Source organism: Haliotis cracherodii, unplaced genomic scaffold (genome assembly GCF_022045235.1).
Source record: "Haliotis cracherodii isolate W230 unplaced genomic scaffold, xgHalCrac1.p SCAF_10, whole genome shotgun sequence".
NCBI classification, from domain to species: domain Eukaryota; kingdom Metazoa; phylum Mollusca; class Gastropoda; order Lepetellida; family Haliotidae; genus Haliotis; species Haliotis cracherodii.
The window spans coordinates 40,495,186-40,522,402 of record NW_027266265.1 but is presented as its reverse complement, the minus strand read 5'-3'; the positions used below and the strand labels follow the sequence as shown (position 1 = coordinate 40,522,402).

General features: G+C 41.2%; 1 protein-coding gene across 1 annotated transcript in view; it reads left to right on the top strand.

Moving 5' to 3' along the window:
• Positions 1-27,217, top strand: part of LOC139450555 (WW domain-containing oxidoreductase-like) — a 31,676-nt gene that overhangs the window by 905 nt on the left and 3,554 nt on the right. Inside the window, exons 2-8 of the mRNA XM_071232313.1 lie at positions 8,588-8,652; positions 9,049-9,106; positions 10,559-10,737; positions 12,293-12,488; positions 15,602-15,787; positions 17,621-17,879; positions 22,327-22,535. Coding sequence (XP_071088414.1) covers positions 8,588-8,652; positions 9,049-9,106; positions 10,559-10,737; positions 12,293-12,488; positions 15,602-15,787; positions 17,621-17,879; positions 22,327-22,535 — 1,152 coding nt within the window. The remainder of the gene's footprint in view (positions 1-8,587; positions 8,653-9,048; positions 9,107-10,558; positions 10,738-12,292; positions 12,489-15,601; positions 15,788-17,620; positions 17,880-22,326; positions 22,536-27,217) is intronic.

Here is a 27,217-nt window from a genome sequence, read left to right as displayed (position 1 = left end):
TGATATTGTAATTAAAGTTTGCATAAACATTTTTACGAAACTAATGTAAACTCCGAGTCCTGTGAGATGAAAAGTATTGTTTCAAGTTGTAGTTTTGTGGGTTCCAAGCACAAGTACATTGTCACCAAGGAAACAGTAGTAGAGTTAATCAGACAACTTTTCTCTGTACCGTGATATGATGGAGTTCTCTCCCTTGTCAAACAGAGTGCGAGGCCCGGCTTTTACTCGAGCTACTAATGTAAATAATGAACTTTTATCAGTAAAATATGCATTGTTTGATAACATGAATGATATCTGATACAGAGAACAAGAATAAACATAAAGGTTAGTGAGTGCATTTTGTTCCGTTTAGCATACATGACAAGTACCGCGATACCCCGAGGTTGCAGGCTACAAGTCAAAAGGAATGTCTGCATCGTCAGAAAGAAATGTGAACATTAGCGACTTGTAGTAACCACTGAGTTTTTGTCATTAAACAATATATCACGTGACTGACCACGGGTCCGGGTAGTCCTCTGAGTACCCGGGTCTTACTCCGAACCCACCTGACCCGGGTACCCGTCCCAGCCCTACACCCAATGGGCAGTTGCACAGATTGGGTGTAACATATGCGCTGCCTAGCCATCAATGAAAGTGACGGAATTCTAAATTTGCAACTTTCTTTTGCAGTAATTGTAATACTGAAACACCCCAATGTGGCAAGTAAAGTCGAGCAAGCGCCCTTGTTTGAAATCTGGATGTCCAATAATTCATACAATTGACAAGTTCATATCCTGATGATGATAGACATATAATTATATGACATTTATGTCAAAGTACACATTCATTGAGAATTGTCCATGAATTTGGGGGCGGTCAGGTAGCCTAGTGGTTAAAGCATTCGCCCGTCACGCCGAAGACCCGGGTTCGATTCCCGACATGGGTACAATGTGTGAAGCCCATTTCTGATGTACCCTGCTGTGAAATTGCTGGCAGTTTAATTTACTGATAATGAATCCTGATCAATTGTCAGTGCTTTTGACGTCAGAACAAAACTGACGGAAGTGGTCGTGATAAGTTCATACTCAGACTGTTTCAAAGATTATGTTACAATACGAATCACAGTTTGGATTATTTATCTTGATGAAAATAAACTGGTTACGTCCAGATGGGTTTCAGGGCCAGTGATCTTTCATAAGTGATAAAAACAACTTCGGTGTAACTGGCATCGGACATTTTCAAAGGACAAAATGTGAAAGATGGCTAAGCAGCCCTAACAATCCTCAAATTGACTTTGTTCAATATCGGTCATCATTTTTATTTCTTAATAATTAACAACATTATAGTACCATACTATTACCCAAGAGAAAGTACACGTACATTAGATAGATCCTTGCAAAGATTTACTGTAAACCTTCCAACCCCAAATGCTGCTATATATAGTTTGCATACCATGACAGATGTTTTTGAAGACAACTTATTTGTTCTTGTGAGTGAGTGAGTGAGTGGCCTTTTACACCCCTTATAGCAATATTCCATGGATATCATGGCGTGGGACACAAGAAATGGGCTTCACATATTGTGTCCATGTGGGGAATCGAGCCTGGGTCTTCGGCGTGACGAGAGAATACCTAACCACTAGGCTAACCCTCCGCTCCTAGTTGTTCTTATGAGAAATTATGAATTCACTACAGCCCTACTCCTAGCCTTGCTCCATTTCCTGAGAGACTTGTAGAAGTCTACCCTACACCCTGCAGTACTAGTTCCAGCAATAGATTTCTAGGAATGGGAGGAAAACCAGATTGTTGCTATGATAAAAAATAAAATAAATCAGAATGAATCATCCTCACTACACTTTAGAATCAGCTGTGTGCCGTGAGCCGGAAGCCGGGAGCCCTGTGCCCTGTGCCCTGTGCCGTGGTTATTAATGACATTTTGTCTCATTCAGTGAATATTCATCATGTTAATGGGTTTATTATGTATTCATTGGAAGGATGGTCTCATAGATATTGCGAATACAGATTAAATGGAGAGTACTTGATCTCGTCATGTTTTGTACTCGTTTCAAAATTACAAGCAGGTTTGTTCGTAAGTGTATTTGTACTTATCTTTGTCTTGAATAAGGGTGTTAGGTATTACCAGTATATAGGTAAATTGAGGTTCATTCTTTCCACGATACGTATCAGAATATCATTTTTTCCTGTTCGATATATTGTTTGATTTCAAATTGGGCTTTTTATCATTTGTTTAATGTTATGTACTTGCAAAATGCCTTGGTGCCCAGGCGCAAGCTTCCTTGGCCCCAAGATGGCAGCGCCTTTTTTGAAGGAGGAATCATTATGTTGTACCAGCATCTTGTTTTGCTCCATTTATGAACTTCAGTTCATACCTTAATGTATCAGATTGCTTCTCAATTAAAAATTTAGAATTATACAATATATTGTGATACGTATTGCAATACAGCCCTGTGCATTGGAGAATATTGTGATACACTTTAAACCTCCAATACCCATCCCTAGTCTTGAAGTGCGCTTATAGGAAAGTTGATTTAGGTGTTGTACCTTCTGTACATCATGGTACATCAAAGAGAGCTTTAGCATTTAGTTTGATACTTGTAAGTTTTATTTGAAACTTCTAAACTGATTGCAGAGATCACTGGCTACAACTGCAGTGATAAGTGAATGGTTGTTTTTATATGCTCGTACAAACCAGGGGGCAGGGATGGCCCAGTCGTCTAAGACGTAGCAATTCAATGTGTAGAGTTGCATCCCTTGGGCACACCAGAAATCTAGGATGGTGGGTTCAAATCCTTGTTCCCCCTGATTATGTTCCAGGTTTGTCAGCACCATGCTTGTGGGTAAATGCTAAGACCTGCGTCACTTCAGGCGTTCCTCCCACATTAAGCTGACATGCAGTGACATAACTGGAATACTGTTCAAAGCAGCATTTAAACCCAACTCACTTGCTCACTCTCTCACTCAACAAACCATAATTTTCTCCTTTATGCCTGAAACTCACATCAATATACATGATAAAAGGTAATATACTAGGTAGCACATAGTCGGACTAATGGCAAAGAGTAGTTTTTTTGCAAGTGGTTGTCAATTAAACCAAATTTGACTTTGAACAGAAATGGTTCAAGCAACATTAGAAGAGCTGTCAGTAGGATGGTGAAGGAAAAGTTTCTCCTCATGATACAGGAGTGAATGAGTGAGTGAGTATTTTTTTTATGCCGCTTTTAGCAATATTTCAGCAATATCATGGCGGGGGACACCAGAAATGGGCGTTTGACTCTGTAGGTAAGCTATCTATTTGCTTAAAATATGCAAAATAAATTAATTCGAGTTGCTTGCATACACATACAAAGGAGAAATTCTAAGACCCCAATAGTATAACAACAACTTGCATGCCTGTATTTCCTACAGATCTTTATATACAGGAATCACACATCAATGAACTCTACAGTGAATAAGACACTTTATCATGCATCCATGTCAGAATGATAAGATCTGATTGGTCCATGTGATCTTGATAAAATACTGTGTAACCAGCCTTGGAGGGGAATAAATTTCTCAGGTGGAGGGGAATAAATTTCTCAGGGGGGAATAAATCTTTTATTCCGCGCCATGAGCAAATCAGGCTGCACATGGATATCTGAGAGACAGAATAAATGCCATATATCCAGTTTCGGGGTAAATGGGCCGCACGTGAGTCAATGGAAGACACATGACATTGCGCAAGCTAACCTCAGCTTAATCAAACAGCTTTTTTCTATCAATTTGGAATTTGTTTGGATTCTTTTACAATGTCATAAATTCCTGCTCATATAAAACCTAAACGCAGGCCGCATAAAACCCCATGTACCCCTCGTAATCATGCAACAACTTATGATGCCTTTCTTACTGTTAATTAGTCATATATACTCAACAACAAATGTTCCTGTGACACCAATATTTTAGTGTATTTTTCAAACAAGTAAAGTTTGGATTTCAATATTGTAGTACGTGTATGGAATCAGGTCACAAAAACGCAACTGCTACAGAAAAGCATGCATTCCATGCAAAAGTTGACTTTTATGCAAGCCCCATGCATTTCACTACCCAAGCATAGGTATAAAAACATGTGCGTTAACGGGATTCCATATGCATTGTTTAGCATCATGCTGACAACAACCACTCAGAAAAACAACAAAATTACGCAATTTTTCAACATTACAAAATGCCACGCCTGTCCGAACATGAGCGTCTGCGAGCTATTGGTATGCTTGAAGCAGGATTGAGTAAACGTGATGTCCACAGTAACACCATTTGGTGTTTATGGCAATGTTGGCAACAGACGATTGCAGTCAGAGACCATCCTCGGAGTGGCAGGCCATGCGTAACCAATAATCGACAAGACAACTGGATTCAAACAACACACCTATGAAATCGATTTCAGCCAGCAACAGTGACTGCAAGAAGCATCCCTGGCCTTCGACGAATATCTTCACAAATCATACGTTGTCGCCTCAGATGTGCAGGGATTGTCGCCAGAAGACCCGCCAGACATCCCATTTTGACAGGAAATCCCCATCAAGCACGTCTACAGTGTTTCGAGTGTACCGATGTCGAGGTGAACGTTACGTCAATCATTGTGTCATGGAAGAACATCGGTTCACGGGCGGCAGCGTTATGGTATGGGGTGGGATTACAGCAAGACAGAGGACCCGTTTGATAGTGGTAGAGGGAAATCTCAATGGACAGCGCTACCGCAACGAGATCATCGGCCCTGTTGTTCTACCGATTTTGCATCGTCATGGCCCAGGCATTACCTTTCAACATGAAAACTCCTGGCCTCATATTGTTCGACTTGTTCAGGATTCTCTTCAACAAAACAATGAATGTCATCCCCTGGCCGGTTCGCTCCCCTCATCTCTCACCAATCGAGCACATGTGGGATGAGATGGATCGGCGCCTAAGACGTCAAGCACGTGTTACACAGACACTCCAGGAACTTCGAAACATGCTCCAGCATATATGAACAGATATCACACAGGACTTTGTGCGACACCTGGTCCATTCCATGAGACGAAGGTGTGTTGCTTGTATTGCAACCAGAGGTGGAAACACAATGCTGTTGATTTGTAAATTGACATTTTGGCATGTTCATGTTTTTTTATGAAATCACACATTTTCAGAAGTCAGTATGGCAAATTAAACCATTTGAACACTTACAGGAGTCTTTTATCCGTTGCAAACAAAAAGTGTTTCAGATTTGGTAAAAAACAATAAATCTTATTCAATGTCACAGGAACTTTTGTAGTTAAGTATATATGTCATTTATGTTTGAATAAAGATAAAGCTTCAGTCAAATTCAGATTGTTCTATTTGTGTATCTAAGTGCATTTTGCTAGGGCAACGACCAAACTAGTCTCAATTGACATTCCGTACCTATTACTTGAGACCTACCACAGGTACCTAGATAGGGTCGGGTAATAGGGTTGGGTACCCGGGTAGTAGGGGGTTGGTACCTAGGTAGTAGGGGGTTGGGTAATATCCCTGTTGTGTGTTTAAGCGACGTGTTACACACTTTGGTCAGCCCACAAACAGATACAACTTAGAAGTCACCTGAAACAGCATTTATGCAGAATTTTTTTCAAAATGCCAACTCACTTATGTAAAAATACCCAACAGACTGGCCCAAAGGGAGAACAAGATATTGAATTTGTACCTAGTGGAAACTATCAACACCTAATGTGAATGATAACTTGTGAGTAAATACACAATGACTCAAAAAAGGATCTGAAGCCCTATCACAGTTTTGATTGGTTGGCATACATACACTGTCAAAAAGTGGGGGCACGGGTGGCCCAGTCGTCTTAAGGCACCGCGATTCGCTGTGCAGGGTTGCGTCCCTTGGGCACGCCAGAAACCTATGATTGTGGGTTCGAATCCTGGTTCACCCCAATTATGTTTGTAGGTTTGTCAGCTAGCACCATACCCGTGCTCGTGGGTTTCACCAAAGTGGTAAACGTCTGAGACCTGCATCAATTAGGGCTTTCCTCCCACATCAAGCTGACACGCCGTGATATAACTGCAATACTGTTAAAAGCGGCGTTAAACCCAACTCACTCACTCACTGTTCAAAAGTATGAGGGAGATAAGTGAGTTTGTGTTTGCATTCCAGTGGTGGAGGACAGATCAATGGTGGCTAACTCTGATATATCTATATACATTATAGATTATAGATATCACACAGTTGAACTTGCACCAACCTTCAATATACTATGGACCATTATACCCTTATTCATTACCAAATCATTTATCTTTAGATTGAAAATATTTCAAGTTAAGAATTATGAATGTTATGAAAAGCGAAGAACTCAAACAGTTTAAATGCCACTGTATTCTCAAATTAACAAACGAGGCTAGGAACACCCAATGTATTTGTATGCAGCTATATTCTCTTGAGGTCATAACCTATTCATGTCACACTTGCTACGGATCAGTACAGTCTCTGACATAAAGGTCGAGTGTTGTTGACCTACTAAAGGACACAGTGTAGTCCAAACTAACTCACCTCGTGAATTGTTTGATAGGCATTACTTAGAATTACATATCAGCAACTGCCCCAATCACATCATCACCTGGTAAAACGTCCAAATCCTCTCCAACAACCTCCATGACTTCACTAAAAGAAAACTAACACTTTCACTGCCACAAGCCATCAATCAACAGAGATCAAGGCTATTTCATCCCATCCTCCTACTACGAATTTCTTTAAGCAATAATCACCCCACCTATGTATACTTATCCTGTTACGGGCGGTCGGGTAGCCTAGTGGTTAAAGCGATTGCTCGTCACTCTGGAGACCTGGGTTCGATTCCCGACATGGGTACAATGTGTGAAGCCCATTTGTGGTTTGCCCCGCTGTGATATTGCTGGAATATTCCTCAAAGCGACGTAACCTCACTCACTCACTCACTCACTCACTCACTCACTCACTCACTCACTCACTCACTCACTCACTCACTCACTCACTCATCCTGTTTAATTGTTTTATTGGCTTCCCGATCATGTGTTCTCTGTCCATCATGTTGTTACAGTATTATCCTTCTGTTGTCATTACTTAACTTACTCATGATAATCTCTACCTTGTATGCAATTGTTGTTATTGTTAATCCTCCACTTACTATATATATTCTGTACCATGTTCATCTTTCTGTCTTGCTTGACAACGGTATGAAGATCTATACTAAAACGTTGCCTTTACAGTAATTGAAGAAGTTGTTATCCATAAACTGTGTCTACGTTGTAATTCAACTAGGTTTCTTTTGTTTCCTGCGGGCACGGGTGGCCCAGTCGTCTAAGGTGCTGTGATTCGCTGTGCAGAGTTGCGTCCCTTGGGCACGCCAGAAACCTATGATTGTGGGTTCGAATCCCGGTTTGCCCCAATAATGTTTCTAGGTTTGTCAGCACCATACCCGTGCTAGTGGGTTTCACCAAAGTAGTAATCGTCTGAGACCTGCATCAATTTCCTCCCACATTAAGCTGACACGCCGTGATATAACTGGAATAATGTTCAAAGCGGCGTTAAACCCAACTCACTCTCTCTCTTTTGTTTCCTGAGCTCCAAACATGTCATATATCATAATTATACTCCTCTATATTTGCTGGTAAATCATATCATATTAAACAGACAGGAGGTGAACGGGTGTGATAAATTAGCCCTGATGTCCATGTTGTAAATTAACAATCACGTAACACTCTCTATGTATCTAGCGGTGATAGGCAAATCTGTCTGTGACAATAGACTGATATCATCAATCTAGAGAGTGGTGATATCATAAATTGCCACTGGTCAATGTTCAAGGTCACTTGTCATGGCTCAAGGTCAGGGTCAGTGAAGCAGCTCTATAATATCAGGACTCGAGAAGCCTTGCCATGGCACTTGATGATTGGAAGTTGTCTGGCCTGTTGGTGTGTTCCTAAACATTTACTGCCAATTTTAATGTCTGTCCAGTTTTGTTTATATCCGATCTTTGGGAGTTAACTCACTATAAAAGTCCAGTTTCCACCCTTGCCCAGCTTGGCTGGAATTTCAGAGTCTATACACAGTCCAATCAAAATTGCGAAACAAAATAGACATCTGGTTCCTAGACAGCTGGGTGACTGGCATGCAGATTTTGCATAGCATGTGCACCGTCAACTGGCCGCCAATAGATATTTTCCAAATCTTTGCAATGTTTTTAATCAAGGTGGTCAAGTGATTTCATGCTCTTTGGGAGGTAAGACCCGTTGTATTACAACATAGATCTTCACTATTGCTGTGATTGTCGTGACAGGCCGATGCCATTTTGTTTGAAGCAAATGCAAGTGATATGAGAGGTGGAATCTGATTGGTCAATAGGAGGAACATAGATGGGACATAACTTGTAATAACTTGCGCTATGATCGAACTATGAAATTCCAGCCTAGTTCAGCAAGGGTGGAAACTAGACTTTTAGTCAGTTAACTCCCTGATTTAAAAGCGGCTACCCAGGTCTGCTACCCAAAACCTAAAGCATCTATTTGCTGCTGTATTTGTAACCATGATTATTTCATTTACTTGCCACTGTATGCTTTTGTAGCCACGAGTCTGCCAACACACAGTGGGACCATCCTTGCACTGGCAAGAAGAAGAGAATAAAAGGAGGTAAGCATGATTGTGACTTCATGGTAACCAATGATGTCACAATGGTCTGCAAAGCATTGTGATGCAATTTCAGTGTAGCAATGTCTACAATGTTAATATGGCTTGATCTCACCTAAGTGATATCTCCTGTGGGAGCCAGTTTTGGATGATATGTGAAATTATCTTGAACATGTCGTTAAATCCCATTTCACCTCACCACCTGTTTATTTATGTGGCCAAGCTCTAATATCTACACCTAAAAATACTAACACTGCAGCTACAAATTTAACTTCCAAATTCAGTTTAGCTCTACACTGAAAACACAGTATGTTTCTCTCTTAACTAAACCCAACTCACTCACTCACACATTGTGGGAATGACAGTCTGAAGCTACAAGTTACATTTCTGTTACCACAGAGCTGCCATATGGTTGGGAGATCAAGTTTTCAGAAGATGGAAATGTCTATTATGTCGAGTAAGTACACACCTCACTCTGATAAATGTTGAGTCCATGCCGATTTTCATCTTCTTGTGTGTGTATCTTTGTTGTTGAGGAGATATGTTTATTACCATGCCATGTACAAAGTGATCTTGCATAGCGACTGGTCATTTATTTACAGGGCGTCGGGGTGGGGCTGATGGAAATGAAAAAATATGGCATTTCTATATTTTCAAACATAAATTTGAACGCTATTTGGGGAATGGACATTTATTATAAGGGTGTGAGTGGACGGGTGGGGGTGGGGGTGGGGGTGGGGTGGATTGGTGGGGGTAAGGGGGGATTTGTGTGCATGAAAATATGTTTCATGAATGGGGGGTGATATATATGGCAAATTGTTTGTTTCCCATACATTTTGATAGGTTTCACACCTGAATCTCCAGGGACTGAAACTGTGCCTTCGTATGGATTACCCCTGCAATGGTGTCTGAAAGCAAGTTCACAGGAATGGAAACCATATCTCATGATATTTTTTAATGTGATAAGTGGCCTGATGTGTGATATGGCATGCAGTATGTGTAACTGGGCCTCTTCTATACATACAAAACACAGCCCTTAAGCATGGTCCACAGAGCAGGCAAAATCAGGCCCGTTTGAGATTTTACAAAAGTACATGTGTATTATATCGCGGCCATTTCCTTACTCGTCTAAGCAGCCAATGTGACCAGCATATCAGAAAGTAATAACCGAGAAGAATCATTTAAGCATGCTTTTTTAACTGTAAAATGGTTTCGGAAGATGATCTGCCTCAAATTGCTGTCAAGAGTTGCCCCCCTTTGTCATGCCAGCATATGCTGCTTTTCGGTTGAATCCCACATTCACCCCCATTGTGATTTTTTGTCTGTCAGCAGTGTATTTGCTGTTTAACACCACACTCAGCAATATTCTACTAAGCGTCTTTTACATAATCAAGTCTGGACCAGACAATCAAGTGATTCATTCTGCGAGCAATGATCCATGGCATCAGGGTACAATGACATGCAATCAACCAAGTGCCTGACCACTCGATCCTCTTACACTGCTTACAACAAGCATGGGCCGGTGGGGACCTATTCTTATCTGGGATCCCCACTGGGCCCACTGGGCCCGAGACACAATCGGTTTAGCCCTCCGTAACACGCCATACCTCTCTCAGCCGTTACCCAAAACTAACTGCCCCCCTACATTACACAATTACATCACAATCTCATAGAATTTATATACATACACAACCTAGAATGTAATGAATGCAAGGATACAAACAAACCTTGACCGACAAATAAAACCAGAAGTGATATTGTGTTGAATCTGAAGGGAGATAACTCTGTCATGGGATAAAGTAAAGGCAACTAGAAAATATGGTCAGAATATAACTTTACAGTGCTTTATTATAACAGAAATACTGTAAACCCACCTCACTTACTGATGATGAATGTGCATGTGCAACAGCCACATCAACCTGAAAACGACGTACACGGACCCAAGGCTGGCATTTGCAGAGGAGATCAAAGACTCACCCTTGGACTTCCGTCAGAAGTTTGACAGTAGCAGCAGTGCACTACATGTCTTGCAAGGTCGAGACATCTCGGGCAAATATGCCGTTATTACTGGAGCCAATTCTGGAATTGGTGAGAAAAATGATAAATCTTAGTTGGAAAACTTATGCCCTTCGCTGATTTCCAGGTGAACCAAGATGCTTACAGGCCTAAGCTCTAAATTATATGTGATTTGAATTTTCTGTTTTAGAGTGATATAATATATATACATTATACATATGTGTATCCATTCTCTTGCAACTAAAGTTCATTTCAAGGCATCAGTAGCGGTAATCTGACCGTGGTTGCTGTTAATCATAACGATGAGTTGTGCAATCTACCGATCACTTCGCATGCGATTTCGCCAAAATTATTGTTAATATTATTATAATTATTGAATGAAATTTTGAATATAATCAAAATATATTGCAAACATTGGTCCAGATAAACAATGAAATATTTTTTTTACCAGATATTATAATTATAGGATTAAATTGCGTACTTCAGTTCGGATTTGTTGAAAGGTATTTCCGGTGTTATGTGATTGCGGTGATCAGCTGATAATGTTCTCTGAGATGGGGGAAAACATCGTGTCATTGGAAAACTTGCGTTTATTGAAAATGTTCGTAAATTTTGGGAGCCATGCTTTACCGCGCGCTATAACCGAGTTAGCGCTATATTGAGGGGCGCAATAACAGGGGAACACTGTATAAGAGAACCAGGCTTTATGATGACTGCATGCTGATGCCAATGTCCATGTGAGAACCATCTACAGATTACAGCAACGACACCAGGTCACCATCAGCATGCAGTCATCCTAAAGCCTGGTTTCTCTGATACTTCGTAAGACTTGGCATGGCGTAATGGGTAACGGTAATAAAGAAATTATTACAATCGCATGAGTGTCATACTGATTTTTTTACGAAATTTGTGTAAGGATTCATGTATTATCCTCATTCTCACTCAAGAAATAAAAGAATTCTCACACTCGTTTCGGAAAATCAGTGTGACACACGTTTGTATCCTATTGACTCTGTTTTGGAGCCCCTGTGAAGTACTTTCATTATGTGTCTAATAACAATTGCAATGCACTAAAATTAAGTCTTACCTTTGAGAATATTTATTTCTGCTTACAATTGGATAGTCAAATGATCACCTATTGTCAATTCATTCATGATTATGCCTCACCAAGCGAGACAAGTCAATCAGCACCATCTTGTTACCATCACCTGATTTTGGGCCCCTCCAATTTAAAAATAGATGCACAACATGATAAGTCATGTGATATTACAGACAGCAAGTTTACAAACAGCAGCCAATACATCATCGGTGCATACGATTGTTCTGATGCAAAATTATCTTCAGATCAAGTTTGATTGATATGTGCAACAGTGAAAAAGTAACTTTTGGGGTATGTTTTCAGTACTTACTGATTATCTTACATCGTGTAACTTAATTAAAAAAATAACTTCAGCGACAAGTGGTGAACACTTTGATGTCTTCAGTGAGCTTTGAACTCATGGCTCAATATGCTGATGGTAACATATTGAGGCTCGAAAACATGTTACGTGGGGATATAAGAATCGCTATTTATTTCAGAGATGATATGTTAGTCTTCACCCCTGATCCACGCCTTTCTTGTCTACAGGTTATGAGACCGCCCGCTCACTGGCTCTACACGGTGCCACGGTAGTCCTGGCCTGCCGCAACATGGAGGCGGCAAATACATGTCGTTCACAGATTCTGGCTGAGAGATCCGAGGCAAAGGTGGAGGTGATGCACATTGACTTGGCATCACTTGCGAGCGTCCGTCAGTTTGCCCAGCAGTACATTCAACATGGCTGGTAGGTACAGCTGGTGGTGGGGGGGGGTGAGGGAGGTTCCCCACTGGGAGACCTTGAGAGAATGGCCCTCAGTTCGACACGCTTGTTTCAAAACATACAATTTGTTTCTCTGTCAGGAGAAACTCAATATCAGTGTTTTGGTTACAAAAATCATCAGCTTAACTGGCAAAAATGTTTGGGGAAGTGTGTGTGTAAATCCTAAGACAAACGTTCTTCTCCAGTATTTGCTAGAACAAGGTATTTTTCAATGAGTCCGGAGAGTGGAAGTTCAACTCAACTCAACTCAACTCAACTCAACTCAACTCAACTCAACTCAGTCCTAGGTGCCCCAAGAATATAAAAAAGTTCTGTCCCTGATTAGTTTAAGAGTTGACTAATGATGATCTGGTTACAATGTGTGACTGGGGTGATTCTTGGTCATCAAGTCCTAAGGTGAACATTGTAGCTCATGCTATCAGCCCCTTGTGTTCCTGGCCCAGCTTCATGTACATGCTGTGAGGATGTAGCTGGATTACTGGCATTAAACAGCGTTCCCCCACCCACTCCTTCACATGTGGACCTCTGCTGCCTTCCTCACAGGATGGGGGCAGTCGGGTAGCCTAGTGGTTAAAGCGTTCGCTCGTCACGCCAAAGACCCGGGTTCGATTCCCGACATGGGTACAATGTGTGAAGCCCATTTCTGGTGTCCCCCGCCGTGATATTGCTGGAATATTGCTAAAAGCAGCGTAAAACCATACTCACTCACTCATCACAGGATGCCACTGATATTCTGAACCAAAAGGCTTTTTTGAGTAATTTATGTGGTCTGGTACTATTATATCCTGAGTTACTTCCCTTTGCATGGATTCCCCATGACAACACATAGGCTAAGTACCCAATATAAGTATTTTTATTATACAATGGATAGTGCTATCGATGCGATAAACCTATCCAGTAAACTCTAGATTGGATAAATATGCAAATGGAGTCTTCCAAAAGGCATCTATTTTTAATAAGCTACATTGATGCAATGCCAACTTGATCCTAAATGTTTGTATAACGTTCCAAAAGAGTTGATCTAGATTTCCCCATGTGTGTGAGTGCACATGTAAACAGAAATGGCTGCAAATCATTTGATACTTTAGAAAAAATGGGGTGGTTCATTCACATTGTACTTCTCACTATCTCCACAGTAAGCTTTGATTTTTTTAAAGAATGACATTATATGCTAAATAAAATATGCTAAATTATATGCTAATTAATTTTCCAACTTATCTCACACTATGCATTTCTTCTTTCTTCCGAACACATCCCATCATCATCATGGTGATCACACAAGCAAATGGGTCATGCACTGTAATCCCGTGCGTTGTGAGCTTACTCGACTTGATCACCTGACTACCCCTGGCACATAATTCTCTTTCTCATCACCACCCTGTGGTGTTGTGTTTTACATTTTGTTTAACTTTTTTTGTGTAGGTTACTTCCTTTTTCGTGTGAACTTTTTTATAGCTAACCTGAAGAGAGAAGGGGTATAAAGCATGATACTCCCGACTTGTCTAAGTTGCAGAAGTACTTACTCAACTGCTGATCACTGTTGTGAGTGTTGTGGCAGTTTCTATTAAGACAAAAGATGTCTCCAGTGTTTCCACCACACGGAGGAAGCTTATACCTACACAACTGCCACAAGCGTGATGTTGACCTCCTGTCGAAGTCAAAGGGCATGGAACATGGGCCTTCCTCTGACAAGAAGCCCAAATGGGTCACAAAGTCTGCAGTCCCCTCCATCGTTCCAGCCAGGAAACTAACTCCAGCCTTCTACCATACACTCCTTGTCGGTTGAAGATGACGATCTCAAACAGCTCCCTCACTGACAACATTCCCGCCAAACTGGTCCAGCTGTCTGTTTCCAGTGCGCCCGTCCATGCCTACATTTGAGCAACCATCATCCTCGGATGTGCGCGTGGTTCTCTCTCATCATGACTCGTCTCAAAAATATTTGACCTTCCTATTGCTTCTTGGTTGTCAAGTCGCAAGTCGCTTATTGTCCCCCGCTCATCCACGTGATGTTCCAGTTGTCTAAGAACTGGACATTTCGTCTTGGGACACAGTCGATCCCAAGTCGGCAGTGAAGATTCCAACTTCCCCGGGCGATAGTATGAGTTCATCATCTACTCCTACTGAGGAACAACTGAGCCAGGAATGACTGAGCCAGGATCTCCGTTGCGCCTCAGACAAGGGTCGCCATGCTTCCTTGAAGAGTCGCAGTTCCCGGGATCAACGCTCCTCAAAGGATCATCATTCCGAGGATCGACGTTCCATATCTGCAGGTGGTCGTCCTCGGGATTGACACTCATGCGATCAGTGTCTGTTAGATCTACCTACCGAGGATTGTCGCACTACTGATCGACCTCGCAATGAGCTACTGATTCATCATGGACCACTCCTGTTTCACATGACGATTGCCGTCATTCGGAGGAGGATTCCTTGACAGATTCTGCATATTCAGATTCCTCAGCCTGTCCACTCTAAGAAAAAGAATTATGTGCCAGGGGTAGTCAGGTGATCAAGTCGAGTAAGCTCACATCGCACTGGATTTCAGTGAGTGACCCATTTTCTTGGGTGGTAACCATGGTGATGCTGGGTTTGTTTTCGGGTGAATTGTTTTTAAAAGCTGGAAACTTTGTTTAAGCACTTTAAGGATTGAAAGAAGAAGGAAGAAATGCATAGTTAGAGATAGGATACGTATATTATACAATAGTGGAAAATTACAATCACCATCATGTCTCCGTATCACATTATACAATATGTATTCCTTACATAAGATTTTTAACTTACAAAACAGATGTGGCTAATATCTCTGTTTATATATTTTCTTTAACTTCTATTCATATATATTGTAATTTACCAGAAATAACCAATAAACATAATAAAAAAAAAATTCAAATTACTGTAGATTTTAATTGTATGAGAGAGTGCAAGTATGTAATATTTCTAATCCTTGTGATTAGTCACAATATTCAACTCATGAAGTAATCTTATCAATCAGCCTTTCAACAGACAAGAAATATACCATTCTGTATTGACAAAGAAATGTACGGATGTTTATTAGTGTGAGTTTCTGCATTGTCTAGGCCTCTACACATCCTCATCCTAAACGCAGCAGTGTTCGGTCTGCCATATACACGGACAGAGGATGACCTTGAAATGACCTTCCAAGTGAACCATCTGGCCAACTTCTACCTGCTGCAGCTTCTTGAAGAAACCCTTGTCCAGTCCCGGCCAGCAAGGGTGGTGGTTGTGTCCAGTGAGTCTCACAGGTGGGTCAACAGGTGCTCTCCGCTTATTCTTCTCTCCATGCGTTTATTGGGATATTGAAACAGTAGTAGAAGTACTAGACTCTCTTAGCTTCCAGTTACAGGTTAGCCTAGATGTTAAAGTGGTAGCTTGTCATAAACAGGATCCAGGTTTGGTTCTCCAACATTGTACTATGTGTAAGCCGAATTTCGGTTCGCCCCGATTATGTTTCTAGGTTTGTCAGCACTATAACCATGCTCGTGGGTTTCACCGAAGTGGTAAACATCTGAGACCTGCATCACTTTCGGCTTTTCTCCCACATTAAGCTGACACGCCGTGATATAACTGGAATACTGCTAAACTGCCACTCACTCACTATGTTTATGTCAAAGGACAGTTAGAAGCCTAGTGGTTAAAGCGTTTGCTCGTCACACTGAAGACCCCGGTTCGATTCCCCACAAGGGTACAATGTGTGAAGCACATTTTCCGGTGTCCTCTGTCGTGATATTGCGAGAATATTGCTAAAAGCGGCGTAAAGCCATACTCACTCACTTATTCACTTTTGCCATAAGCACTGCGCGGCCTGTCATAAAATCGGAATACACTTTCTTGTTTGGCATGTTATGTGGTATAACCAAAGACGTATATACGTCTTTGGTATAACTGACTTACAGTCTATGAATCACGGCTTCACTGATAAATTCATGGATACATTATTATGTAGTAATAATTGGGTGTGAAATGTTTTATGGGCCGGGGACAACTTGGCCAAGCAACATAAACCTATATCTTGACAGAGTTGCCTCCCCTCATCTGGTATTGGTACAGCTTTGTTTAGGCTGCCCATACGAACACTGAAAACATTCTACAGTAGACAGAGATATTATACTCAGCCATATATTTCTAAAACAATTCTCAGTAAAATAATAGTCATCTACAAACTGATAATATGCAACATGTCTATAGCACCAGGTCCAATGTTCAATCTAATTATGTATTGGTGTTACCTTGAACTGACATAGACATTTATCAGTTTTTCCTTTTAATTATATGTGATATATCCCTGCAGTAATTCTTTAAAATAGAGCATTGTATATGTATATTTAAAAAAAAAAAAGTATAGTATATTTTGTATCAAGAGTTCATGCGTGTATCTTATGCAGCCTTCGTCAATGCTGTGATGAATGGGAGATAACTCTGATTCCTGGAAAGCCAAGACGATGTAAACACTGGAGAATAATGAGCTGAAATGTTTCTTCACGTTGCTAGGCATTTTCAGGAAGGTCATTATTAGGTAATGAAGGAAAGACAAGCTGTTTATTTCTTTTATCTTTTAATCAACAAATACCATTTAGGGATCTTGGACAAGTCCAAATTTAATACCAGGGTAGTACCCCCTATTACCCAACCCTCCCCGGCTACCTGTTGTAGGTCTCAAGAAATGGGAACAAAATGTCTGATTGGGAATTGTTTTGCCGCAGCCCTGGCAATAAGATCCATGAATCAAACATGTGATCATGCGTACACTGAATTTGACTGAAGCTTATCTTTACTCTACCATATACAAGTCAAAAGGAATGTGTGCATCGTCAAAAAGAACTGCGAATATTATTTGGGAAAAGTCGTTTGTGCGTGTTTTCACTATACAGAAATCAGATGTGTTCATTTTACTGCTTCGCTCACTCATACCACAAATTTTGAAGTCCCAACAGTGATTGATTCTTCAGAAAGAGCAGCTGACGTGACCTCCTCTAGACATGTCCTCAGATCGTCACACAGAGAGTATCATATCAGAGAAACAGATCTGATTTTTATAAGGTTGCCCCATGAATATTAAATGTTCAGGATTCCTTTAGGTTCACAGACCTGGATGTAAACAATCTGAGCGAGAGCAAGCTGTCTCCTCCGAGCACCCACTACCAAGACCTCAAGGCCTACAATCTGTCCAAGCTGTGCAATGTTCTGTTCTCCAATGAGCTGAATGCCCGGCTGTCTGTGCGGGGTGTAACGTGTAACTCGCTCCACCCTGGCAACATGATGTCCTCCAGCCTGGCCAGACACTGGTGGTTCTACAGACTCCTCTTCACGCTTGTCAGGCCGTTCACCAAGTCTATGGTGGGTCACATTCATGTTTGTATGCAACGCTTTCATTGTAGCCCTACAGTGCCTAACAATATTTTCATTCTCGTGTTAATTCAGATTCAAAGGGCTGCCATAGCCTGTGTCAGGTAGAAATACAGCATCCTGTATATCTTCTAAAATGTGCCCAGTCTCTAATAGGCACTGGCTTCCAATAAGCGCTGGGTACAAAGTATCGTACAACACAATAAGCGCCAGGTACAATTAAGGATTGACTTTGGTTCATTGAGGTATGAATCGAAAAACTGATGTGCAAACAGTATGAATCCGCGTAGTTGATTCTTACAAAAGTTTGCACCTCGGTTTTTCGATTCATACCTCATTGAACTGAAAACAAGCCACAGTCAATCCTGATACTTAAATTCGACAATTATCTACAATAGTTTAACCAAAAACAGTTGTATATATATTAATAGAAAAAAATGATGAGATTGATAAACCTTCCAGGTGTAGGAATACATACTGTGGCGTACATGAATCCGGTGATTGTTTAATTTATGAACATAACTTGACATACCCACAAAATCATTAGCCTATCAACGGAGAGTAGGACCAAAACAAAGACCTGCAACAGCACTGAACAGTCAGACCGTAACGAGCTGGAACAAATATGTTCAGTTACCGCCAGATTCAACCATTAGTTTCCTGGGAACAGGAAGACACAGTTGGAAAATGGCGGTTATTGGTTAGAAATGAAACCCGAAAGACATGAAATTTGTTGAAAAACAGGCGAGCAAGCCTAAACGTTCACTGTTCCATTCCTTCTTGGCCTCGGTTTCAAAGAGTAGTTTGGACAATGAATGTGCATGAATTTCATTAAATGTCCTGTGCATGACGATACACATGAGCAAAAAGGGAATTAATATGTAATATGTAATATTGGGATTTCCCAATTTTCCATAGTAATAAAAGTAATCCGCTTCGGTGGGCGTGGCCTAATTTTTTACATTCTTTGGGAAATGAATGCAATAACACATGACCAATGCAGCTAATCATGATGCAGGAATTACAATGAACACAACATAAATTTAATTATAGCAGCATACAACACAATAAGTGCCAGGTACGAACCAGCGAACAACACAATAAGTGCCGGGTCTCTAAGAACCGCGAGGTATGTTAGATTTAAATACTGAATCAAGAACATAATTTTTTAACTTACCCTACAATGCTCTTTCTACCGAAGTCCTAACTGGAAATGACGATCTAGTAACTTGAGTAACTCTTTTGCCCAACATGACCTCCATGACCCTCGTGACGTTTTATTCCCCATATGTCATTATCCCCTTCTTCACTAACTAAGGATGTGAGAGAAGATATCCTTGCTGGTTTTTTTGAAGATTCTATCCTTTGCTGGTTGAATTTAATACTGCTCTGAGCTTAGTTGTTGTTTTATCCATCCTTTTTAGCTCAGCTTGGAAGTAAAAACATCCATGCTTCCACCTCGGGTCGTTGTTCGTGTTGGCCGCCATTTTTAATCTGTTGGTGGGTTGGTTATGTCGCAGATGGTTGACAGTGTGATTATCGACAGCGTAATTTATGTTTAATATGAATGTTTTTCACTTTTGCTGCATTTACCCTATATGTTATCATGTAATCAAACTTATTTGATGTACAAAATATGTTTCACATACTCGTAAATTTATCATTGTGACATCACATCACAGTACAAATAGCTAGACTTGAGCAGGCTTTTATGTCGTTTATGGGGTTACATATTACTCCCATGTTACGGAGGTTTGCTGCCAAGTGCAGTTTATGTAGCAGCAAGAAAATCATCGTTAAACACAGTACCTTCCCATCCCAAGATGTCCAGAGTGCTCTTCCTTCCAAGTGCGACTTCCTCACCTATATCAGAGTTGTCGCGAAGAGGAAATGACAACAGTCTTTTTGCAGAATGTCTGACCACTCCTCAAGTTTAGATTTCATTACTCTGCCACCAGATCCTTTTATTTCAGAAGGCTTTGGATAACTTGGATAGGGACTTTATCAACTTGGAATCCCATAACACCTCGAAAGCATTCTGAGAGGCAACCAGAACATGGCCCAAACTATGCAGACAAGGCCCCCTCCCTTGACAAGGACTTGTCACAAATGACAGGCTCTACCAGAGTGAGCTCTTTCAAGATTTCTGACTCGCGGATCCTGGACACTGAATTGAAAAGGACTCTTCCCAATTTTTTCTTGTTGGCATCATCCCTTGCAGTCATGGACACTCGCCTCAGAGAACGACCATCTGATGCAAAACAATAGTTACAGTCAGCTCAGCCAACTTGGTTACATGAGGAACCGCGTTCTCCACACCACAGCCTCACTGACCCTCTTCGGGAGACAGAGCAACCTATCTGCCTCCTCTTGAAATCCTCGCTTCAAGGTGTCTTTGGTAAATCAACCTTGGACTGCATCGACCCTTTTTAATATTGCCATAAGGTTACTCGAGTTGACAGACCATCCAGCAGGCGACTGTATGATGATGAATGAGCATGCTTTGAGATTTTTTGTCAATAACATGGCATTCACCCCCACAGATGCAATGTTGCAATTTGTGGTGGTTTACTTGTACCACCTGAGAACAAAGAAACACCAAGCTAGCTGAAGTTTTTTCCTCCCGCATGAGATTTGAATGTCGCTCTCACTCACCCGGACAATGCCCCTATGAACTTGACTCAGAAGACCATCTTCCTACTAGCTCTAGCTACAGCAGCCAGTGTTAGTGAGCTCCATCCTCTGGATGCCACTCAAGTCCAGTGGGAACAACACTCCTGTGCTGGGATTTTATAGCCAAAAACAAACAACCTGACCAACAAGATATTTTACCATCCCACCCCTCTATTACATTGAGCTTCTGCTATGTCCCGTCTGTACCCTCAGAGCCTACATAGAAGCAGCAAGGACCAGGAGGAGCTTCTGCTATGTCCCATCTGTACCCTCAGAGCCTACATAGAAGCAGCGAGGACCAGGAGGAGCTGCTGCTATGTCCTGTCTGTACCCTCAGAGCCTACACAGAAGCAACGAGGATCAGGAGGACCTGCTGCTATGTCATGTCCTTACCCTCAGAACCAACACAGAAGCAGCGAGGACCAGGAGGAGCTGCTGCTATGTCCCGTCCTTATCCTCAGAGTCTACATAGAAGCAGCAAGGACCAGGATGAGCTTCTGCTATGTCCCATCTGTACCCTCAGAGCCTACATTGAGGCAGCGAGGACCAGGAGGAGCTGCTGCTATATCTCGTCTGTACCCTCAGAACCTACATAGAGCCAGTGAGGCCCAGGATGAGCTGCTGCTATATCCCGTCTGTACCCTCAGAGCCTACATAGAGCCAGTGTGGCCCAGGAGGATGATTGGCACTGCCTGTTCATTCCCACCTCACTGACTTGTAAAGGAGAAATCTCCAGGAATACCCTCTGACGTGGATGACGTACATAGTCTTGGGCCATTGGGGGTCGCAATCCCGAGAAAGGCTCATGGAGGTCATGTTGGGCCAGTGAGTTACTGAAGATGCTGATAGATGTAATATCAATCATTTATCATCAAAACTAGCCACAATTATATAATGAAAGTGCTATAACAGGGATTTCTGTTGTAGAAATTAATGTCAATCAGACGGGAGTGTCAACATTTGTCGTTTTGCTTTAAATGGGTTGTTGTACCGATCTGTGCTTCATCGACACATCTCATAGGCCTAACACAATATAATCGTATTATCATAATACTATTATGCCAATGTTGTCCAACTTGGGCATTTGTGACATGTTTCAAGGTCCAATGGGCGAGGGGATGGAAAACAGATCTCAATATAAAACCAAATTTGCCGGAATTTTGTCCGGTAGTTTTCTTGGACCCACTGGAAGTACTGGCTTACCTGACTTAGCAGTTTATTCATCACAACCATCGTCACAGATGACCCAGGTGGGTGCAGTAGTAGGTCATGCAGAGTTGTGTCCCTTGTCCTTGGCAATCTTCCTGATTATGATCCATGGTCAGCACCATACCCATGCAAGTTATAATTGGCCTCCAGCAACCTGTGCTTGTCATAGGAGGCAACTGAAGGGAACGAGTGGTCAGACTCCCTGACTTGGTTGATGCTCATGATGTGACTCACTGTATTGTCTGGTCCAGACTCGATTATTTACAGACAGCCATCATATAGCTGGAATATTGCTGAGTGCGGTGTTAAACAACAAACAAAACAAAAAACAAACATGGTTGATGCATGCCATCATATCCCAATTGCGTAGATCGTTGCTCATTATGTCAATCACTGCATTTTCTGATTTAGATTCGATTTTTTACCACCAGACCACAGACCGCCAGCTAGAATATTGCTGAGTGTGGCTTTAAAGAACAAACAAAAATTACTTCCCGCAATCTACTGCCATGCCATGATATGACTGAGATTGTCACAATCTCTGTTTTGTGTACAGCAACAAGGAGCCTCAACTACCGTATACTGTGGCGTGTCCCTGGACCTGGAGGGGCTGGGAGGGATGTACTTCAACAACTGCTGCAGGTGTATGCCCTCCCCCGCCTCATGCGATGACAAACTAGGCCGGGCATTGTGGGAAATAAGTGTGAAACTCCTCGCAAGCAGGACTATGGGTGTCACAACACAGACTGAAGATCAGGAAGATAGGTGAGTGTCAACGCAGATTTGTTTCTCAGAGAGTGTTTTAAGATTGACAACTTGGACCCAATCTCTTACATTGTGAATAAAATATGCTTAAACCAAACTAACAAAGAAACAAATGAAGTTAGTGTTGAGATAGGTAGATGTCAAACAGGTATGTTTTTGTGCTGAGATAGGTAGGTGTCGACACAGACGTGTTTCTGTGATGAGATAGGTAATGTCGACACAGATATGTTTCTGTGCTGAGATAGGTAGGTGTCGACACAGACGTGTTTCTGTGCTGAGATAGGTAATGTCGACACAGATATGTTTCTGTGCTGAGATAGGTAGATGTCGACACAGATATGTTTCTGTGCTGAGATAGGTAGGTGTCGACACAGATGTGTTTCTGTGTTGAGATAGGTAGGTGTCGACGCAGATGTGTTTCTATGTTGAGATAGGTAGGTGTCGACACACATGTGTTTCTGTGCTGAGATAGGTAGGTGTCGACAAAGATGTGTTTCTGTGCTGAGATAGGTAATGTCGACACAGATATGTTTCTGTGCTGAGATAGGTAGATGTCGACACAGATATGTTTATGTGTTGAGATAGGTAGGTGTCGACACAGATGTGTTTCTGTGTTGAGATAGGTAGGTGTCGACGCAGATGTGTTTCTATGTTGAGATAGGTAGGTGTCGACACACATGTGTTTCTGTGCTGAGATAGGTAGGTGTCGACAAAGATGTGTTTCTGTGCTGAAATAGGTAATGTCGACACAGATGTGTTTCTGTGCTGAGATAGGTAGATGTCGACACAGATTTGTTTCTGTGCTGAGATAGGTAGGTGTCGACACAAATGTGTTTATGTGCTGAGATTGGTGGGTGTCGACACAGATGTGTTTCTGTGTTGAGATAGGTAGGTGTTGACTTGTAGATGTCTGATGGACTAGTTACTGTCTCGTAGGTAGACACTGAGGGTTTTTTCCCTGGCTTTTTACAACAAGATTATCATGGTTATTCCTTTTTTCATCACAAAAACATTTTTACCTCCCCTAGATAATGCAGGCCTAGGACATCACTAGCTCTGGTCATGGAAACCACTGTGACAATAATACATACTGGTTCATTACTGGTTGTAATGTGTTCACAATGCATTCATTATTACCATTCAACTATTACAAGAAACTAATATCTCTTACAATTTTGGGAATTTTAATTTATTTCCAAGTATCCCCAATTTTTTTTAAGAGTAAAGATCACACGACTATGTGTTTAGCCATTTTGACTCTTAGGGTGTTAGGGGCGGTTGGGTAGCCTAGTGGTTAAAGCGTTCGCTCGTCACGCCGAAGACCCAGGTTCGATTCCCGACATGGGTACAATGTGTGATGCCCATTTATGTTGCCCCCCACTGTGATATTGCTGGAATATTGCTAAAAGCGGCATAAAACCATACTCACTCACTCACTCACTCACTCTTAGGGTGTTGTCACATGATCACCAAATGGACAGGAAAATCCAGTATTACTGATCGTCATCACATGTCCAAACACATGTCCAAACACATGATAGAAGACTGACACAGGTTGCCTTTTTGGAAAAAAAAAATGGTTGCCAGAAGTGGGGATGAGTGTGCACCACTTGACTCATTCTCTGGTTATAAGGTCAACCTTGCGGGATTTCCTTCAAGTAGCTGGAATATTGCAGAGTGACGCTTTGAACAACAAACACACACAAACAGATGTGTCAAACCACATCCTTGGGATTCTGTCATATGTTCCATGTGTCTGTGTAACATCTGTCTCTGTGAAGCAGTGCGTGATTGCAATTAACCTGTATTTATTGTGTTAGTTTTTTGGGACATCATTGGTAGACATTCAGCCTTGGTGGTTGCAGATGATGCAAAAATAACAGACCGTAATATGCAGGGACCGAATTGGATTTATGCCTTTTGTAACTGGGATGCTTTTATGTTTACAACAAGCAACTGATGTGGCTTCTTTTGTGGATATTTCTAATAGTTGAAATATGCGAAATGATGTATAACAATGGAGCTACTACAATCATTGTTCATTTTGTGTTTGCTCGAGTTCAGGAACTGCCCTTCCTGGCTATAAAAAGTGTTCTTTGTATATCTGGACTTATGTTTGTAACTTATTTTATTAATTTTATTCAAAATTCCTTTTAATATTGTTTGAATGAATTTCGGCGAAATCGTGTGTGAAGCGATCGGAAGATCACACAACTCACCGTTATTAACAGCAACCACGGTCATATTACTGCTATTGACGCCTTGAAACAAACTTTAGTTGACAGAGAATGGATACATATATCATAAATGCCATACTGTGACTCGTTAAAAGTCATATTTGTTTTTGTTGGACGATTCTAGGTCAACACGTAATTCTCGCGATCACGTGCATGGGAGCCTTGGCGGTGACTGGTCAGACTGGTTCCATGTAAAAAATAATACCCGGCAATAGCAATCAACTGCTTCACTTAGGGTTATTTTTATTTTAAATATGTTTAGTAAAAGCTGCATCTAAATTGCATCTACAAGATATTGGAATATATTATTCCTGATAAAAAAATAGTTTCAGATACAATTTCTGCCGATCCTTGCATTAAAATCGTGTAAAGTTATATCATTGGGTGGTGTCTTGACCGAATCACCGGTAGATTCCAAGAAAACGTGTGTACAGCTGATTGCTGTGTCTGACTTAGTTTACGAGAAAATACACATGGTAATCTTAATCCCTGGATATAAAACAATGCCTAGCAGAACAAAAAATACAATTTAAACGATAAATCAACATGTCAGATGATTTTTTATCTCAAATTTCAAATTTTTACTGACCAAGTTTCTCATCACCCGCTCGTTTATTGGACTTCGTTGAAGGGGTACGGTGTAGTTTTTTTCTGCGCTTGGTATTCGAAAAAAAATTTCTCCAAAATATTGAATCCGCTAGAGGGGTGTGCGCATTATACATGGGTGCGCACTATACTCAAGAAAGTATGGTAGGTATTTTGCACTCTGGTTAAATCCACGAGTACAGATATGGTACTGACAAACCAATGACATAATGAGGCCTAATATGGATTCAAACTCATGTTCATCAGATTCTGGTGTGACTGAGGTATCCAACTCTGCACAGCTATTGGTCCACTGAGACAACTGGGCCACCAATCCTCATGAGCAGAACAGATCTGTAATGAAGTTTCAGTCTGTCAGTGTTGTAAGAGTGTGTAGACACAGGGCATTAGTGAGGGGCAGTTTCTCACAATGTATTGATTCATGGCCTGAGCTCCTAACAACAGATGGCCAGTGCATTCTTCACACACATCCTTGACAGTCTCCATTACCTAGGACTGGTCTGAAAATTTAGAGCGAGTTAATAAAGTTGAGATATTGTCAACTTAATCTTGATCTACCAGTTCGCAATGAATATGTTCCTAAAAATATGTATTTATATACCACTGAACTTTGAATAGGGGACTCTTTTATTCTATGATGTACCAAACTGATGACTTGTATTATGTACTGTAAATTATGAAATTAAAGAGTTCAAAATTAATGTGAATGTCCCTTGCTCACATTAATATAGTAAGGCATGTTTTTCTGGACATGTATTGGAGTTTAATGTCATGTCAGGCTCACTAAACATGGGAGAAAAACAATAACATACATCACAAAAGATTGGTACATGTAGTAACTTTTTTACATATTTCATACAAGGCATCAGTACTTGCCTTCTCTTTTGAATGCATTAATTTTGTGATTTGAGGTGAAAGTAATTTTCTGAAAAGCAGGGTTAGAAATTGGCTCTAGTCCTAGAGTCCTTGACAAACTGCCCAATGGTAAAGGTATCATAAGGACTAGAAGAAAATTGCCATTATTAAGGGATTTGCTATATGTTATCATTATAAGGACTAGTGGATGAAAACTGTAAGTTTCTAACGCTGAAAAGTATGATTCTTTCATATTCTCTCACTCACTTACTCAAAATAGAGAAGAAGCATTCCCTTTTGATTAGATTTGTTCAGATCATATGGAAAGTCTCAGTCGATTATATATACATGTACTAGAAATGTTGAATGCTGTAGGCATGTGGATTTATTCATGAACAACTTACATTAACCACAATAACCTGTGAAAGAAAACAGATGTCGACCTTGTTCATTTTTATTGCTCATTCACTTGTTTGTACATGATGAGATAGCAGCTGTGTGTGATCCTATAGCCACCATGATTGATTTGGAAGTGAGACTCAATAGCCACCATGACAGGGGGGAGAGTCAATAGCCACCATGACAGATAGGAGACTCAATAGCCACCATGACAGATAGGAGACCCAATAGCCACCATGACAGGGGGGGAGACTCAATAGCCACCATGACAGGGGGGAGAGTCAATAGCCACCATGACAGATAGGAGACTCAATAGCCACCGTGACAGATAGGAGACTCAATAGCCATGATGGCAGATAGGAGACTCAATAGCCACCATGACAGATAGGAGACTCAATAGCAACCATGACATGGGGGAGACCCAATAGCACCATGACAGATAGGAGTCTCAATAGCCACCATGACAGATAGGAGACTCAATAGCAACCATGACACATAGGAGACTCAATAGCCACCATGACACATAGGAGACTCAATAGCCACCATGACACATAGGAGACTCAACAGCCACCATGACAGATAGGA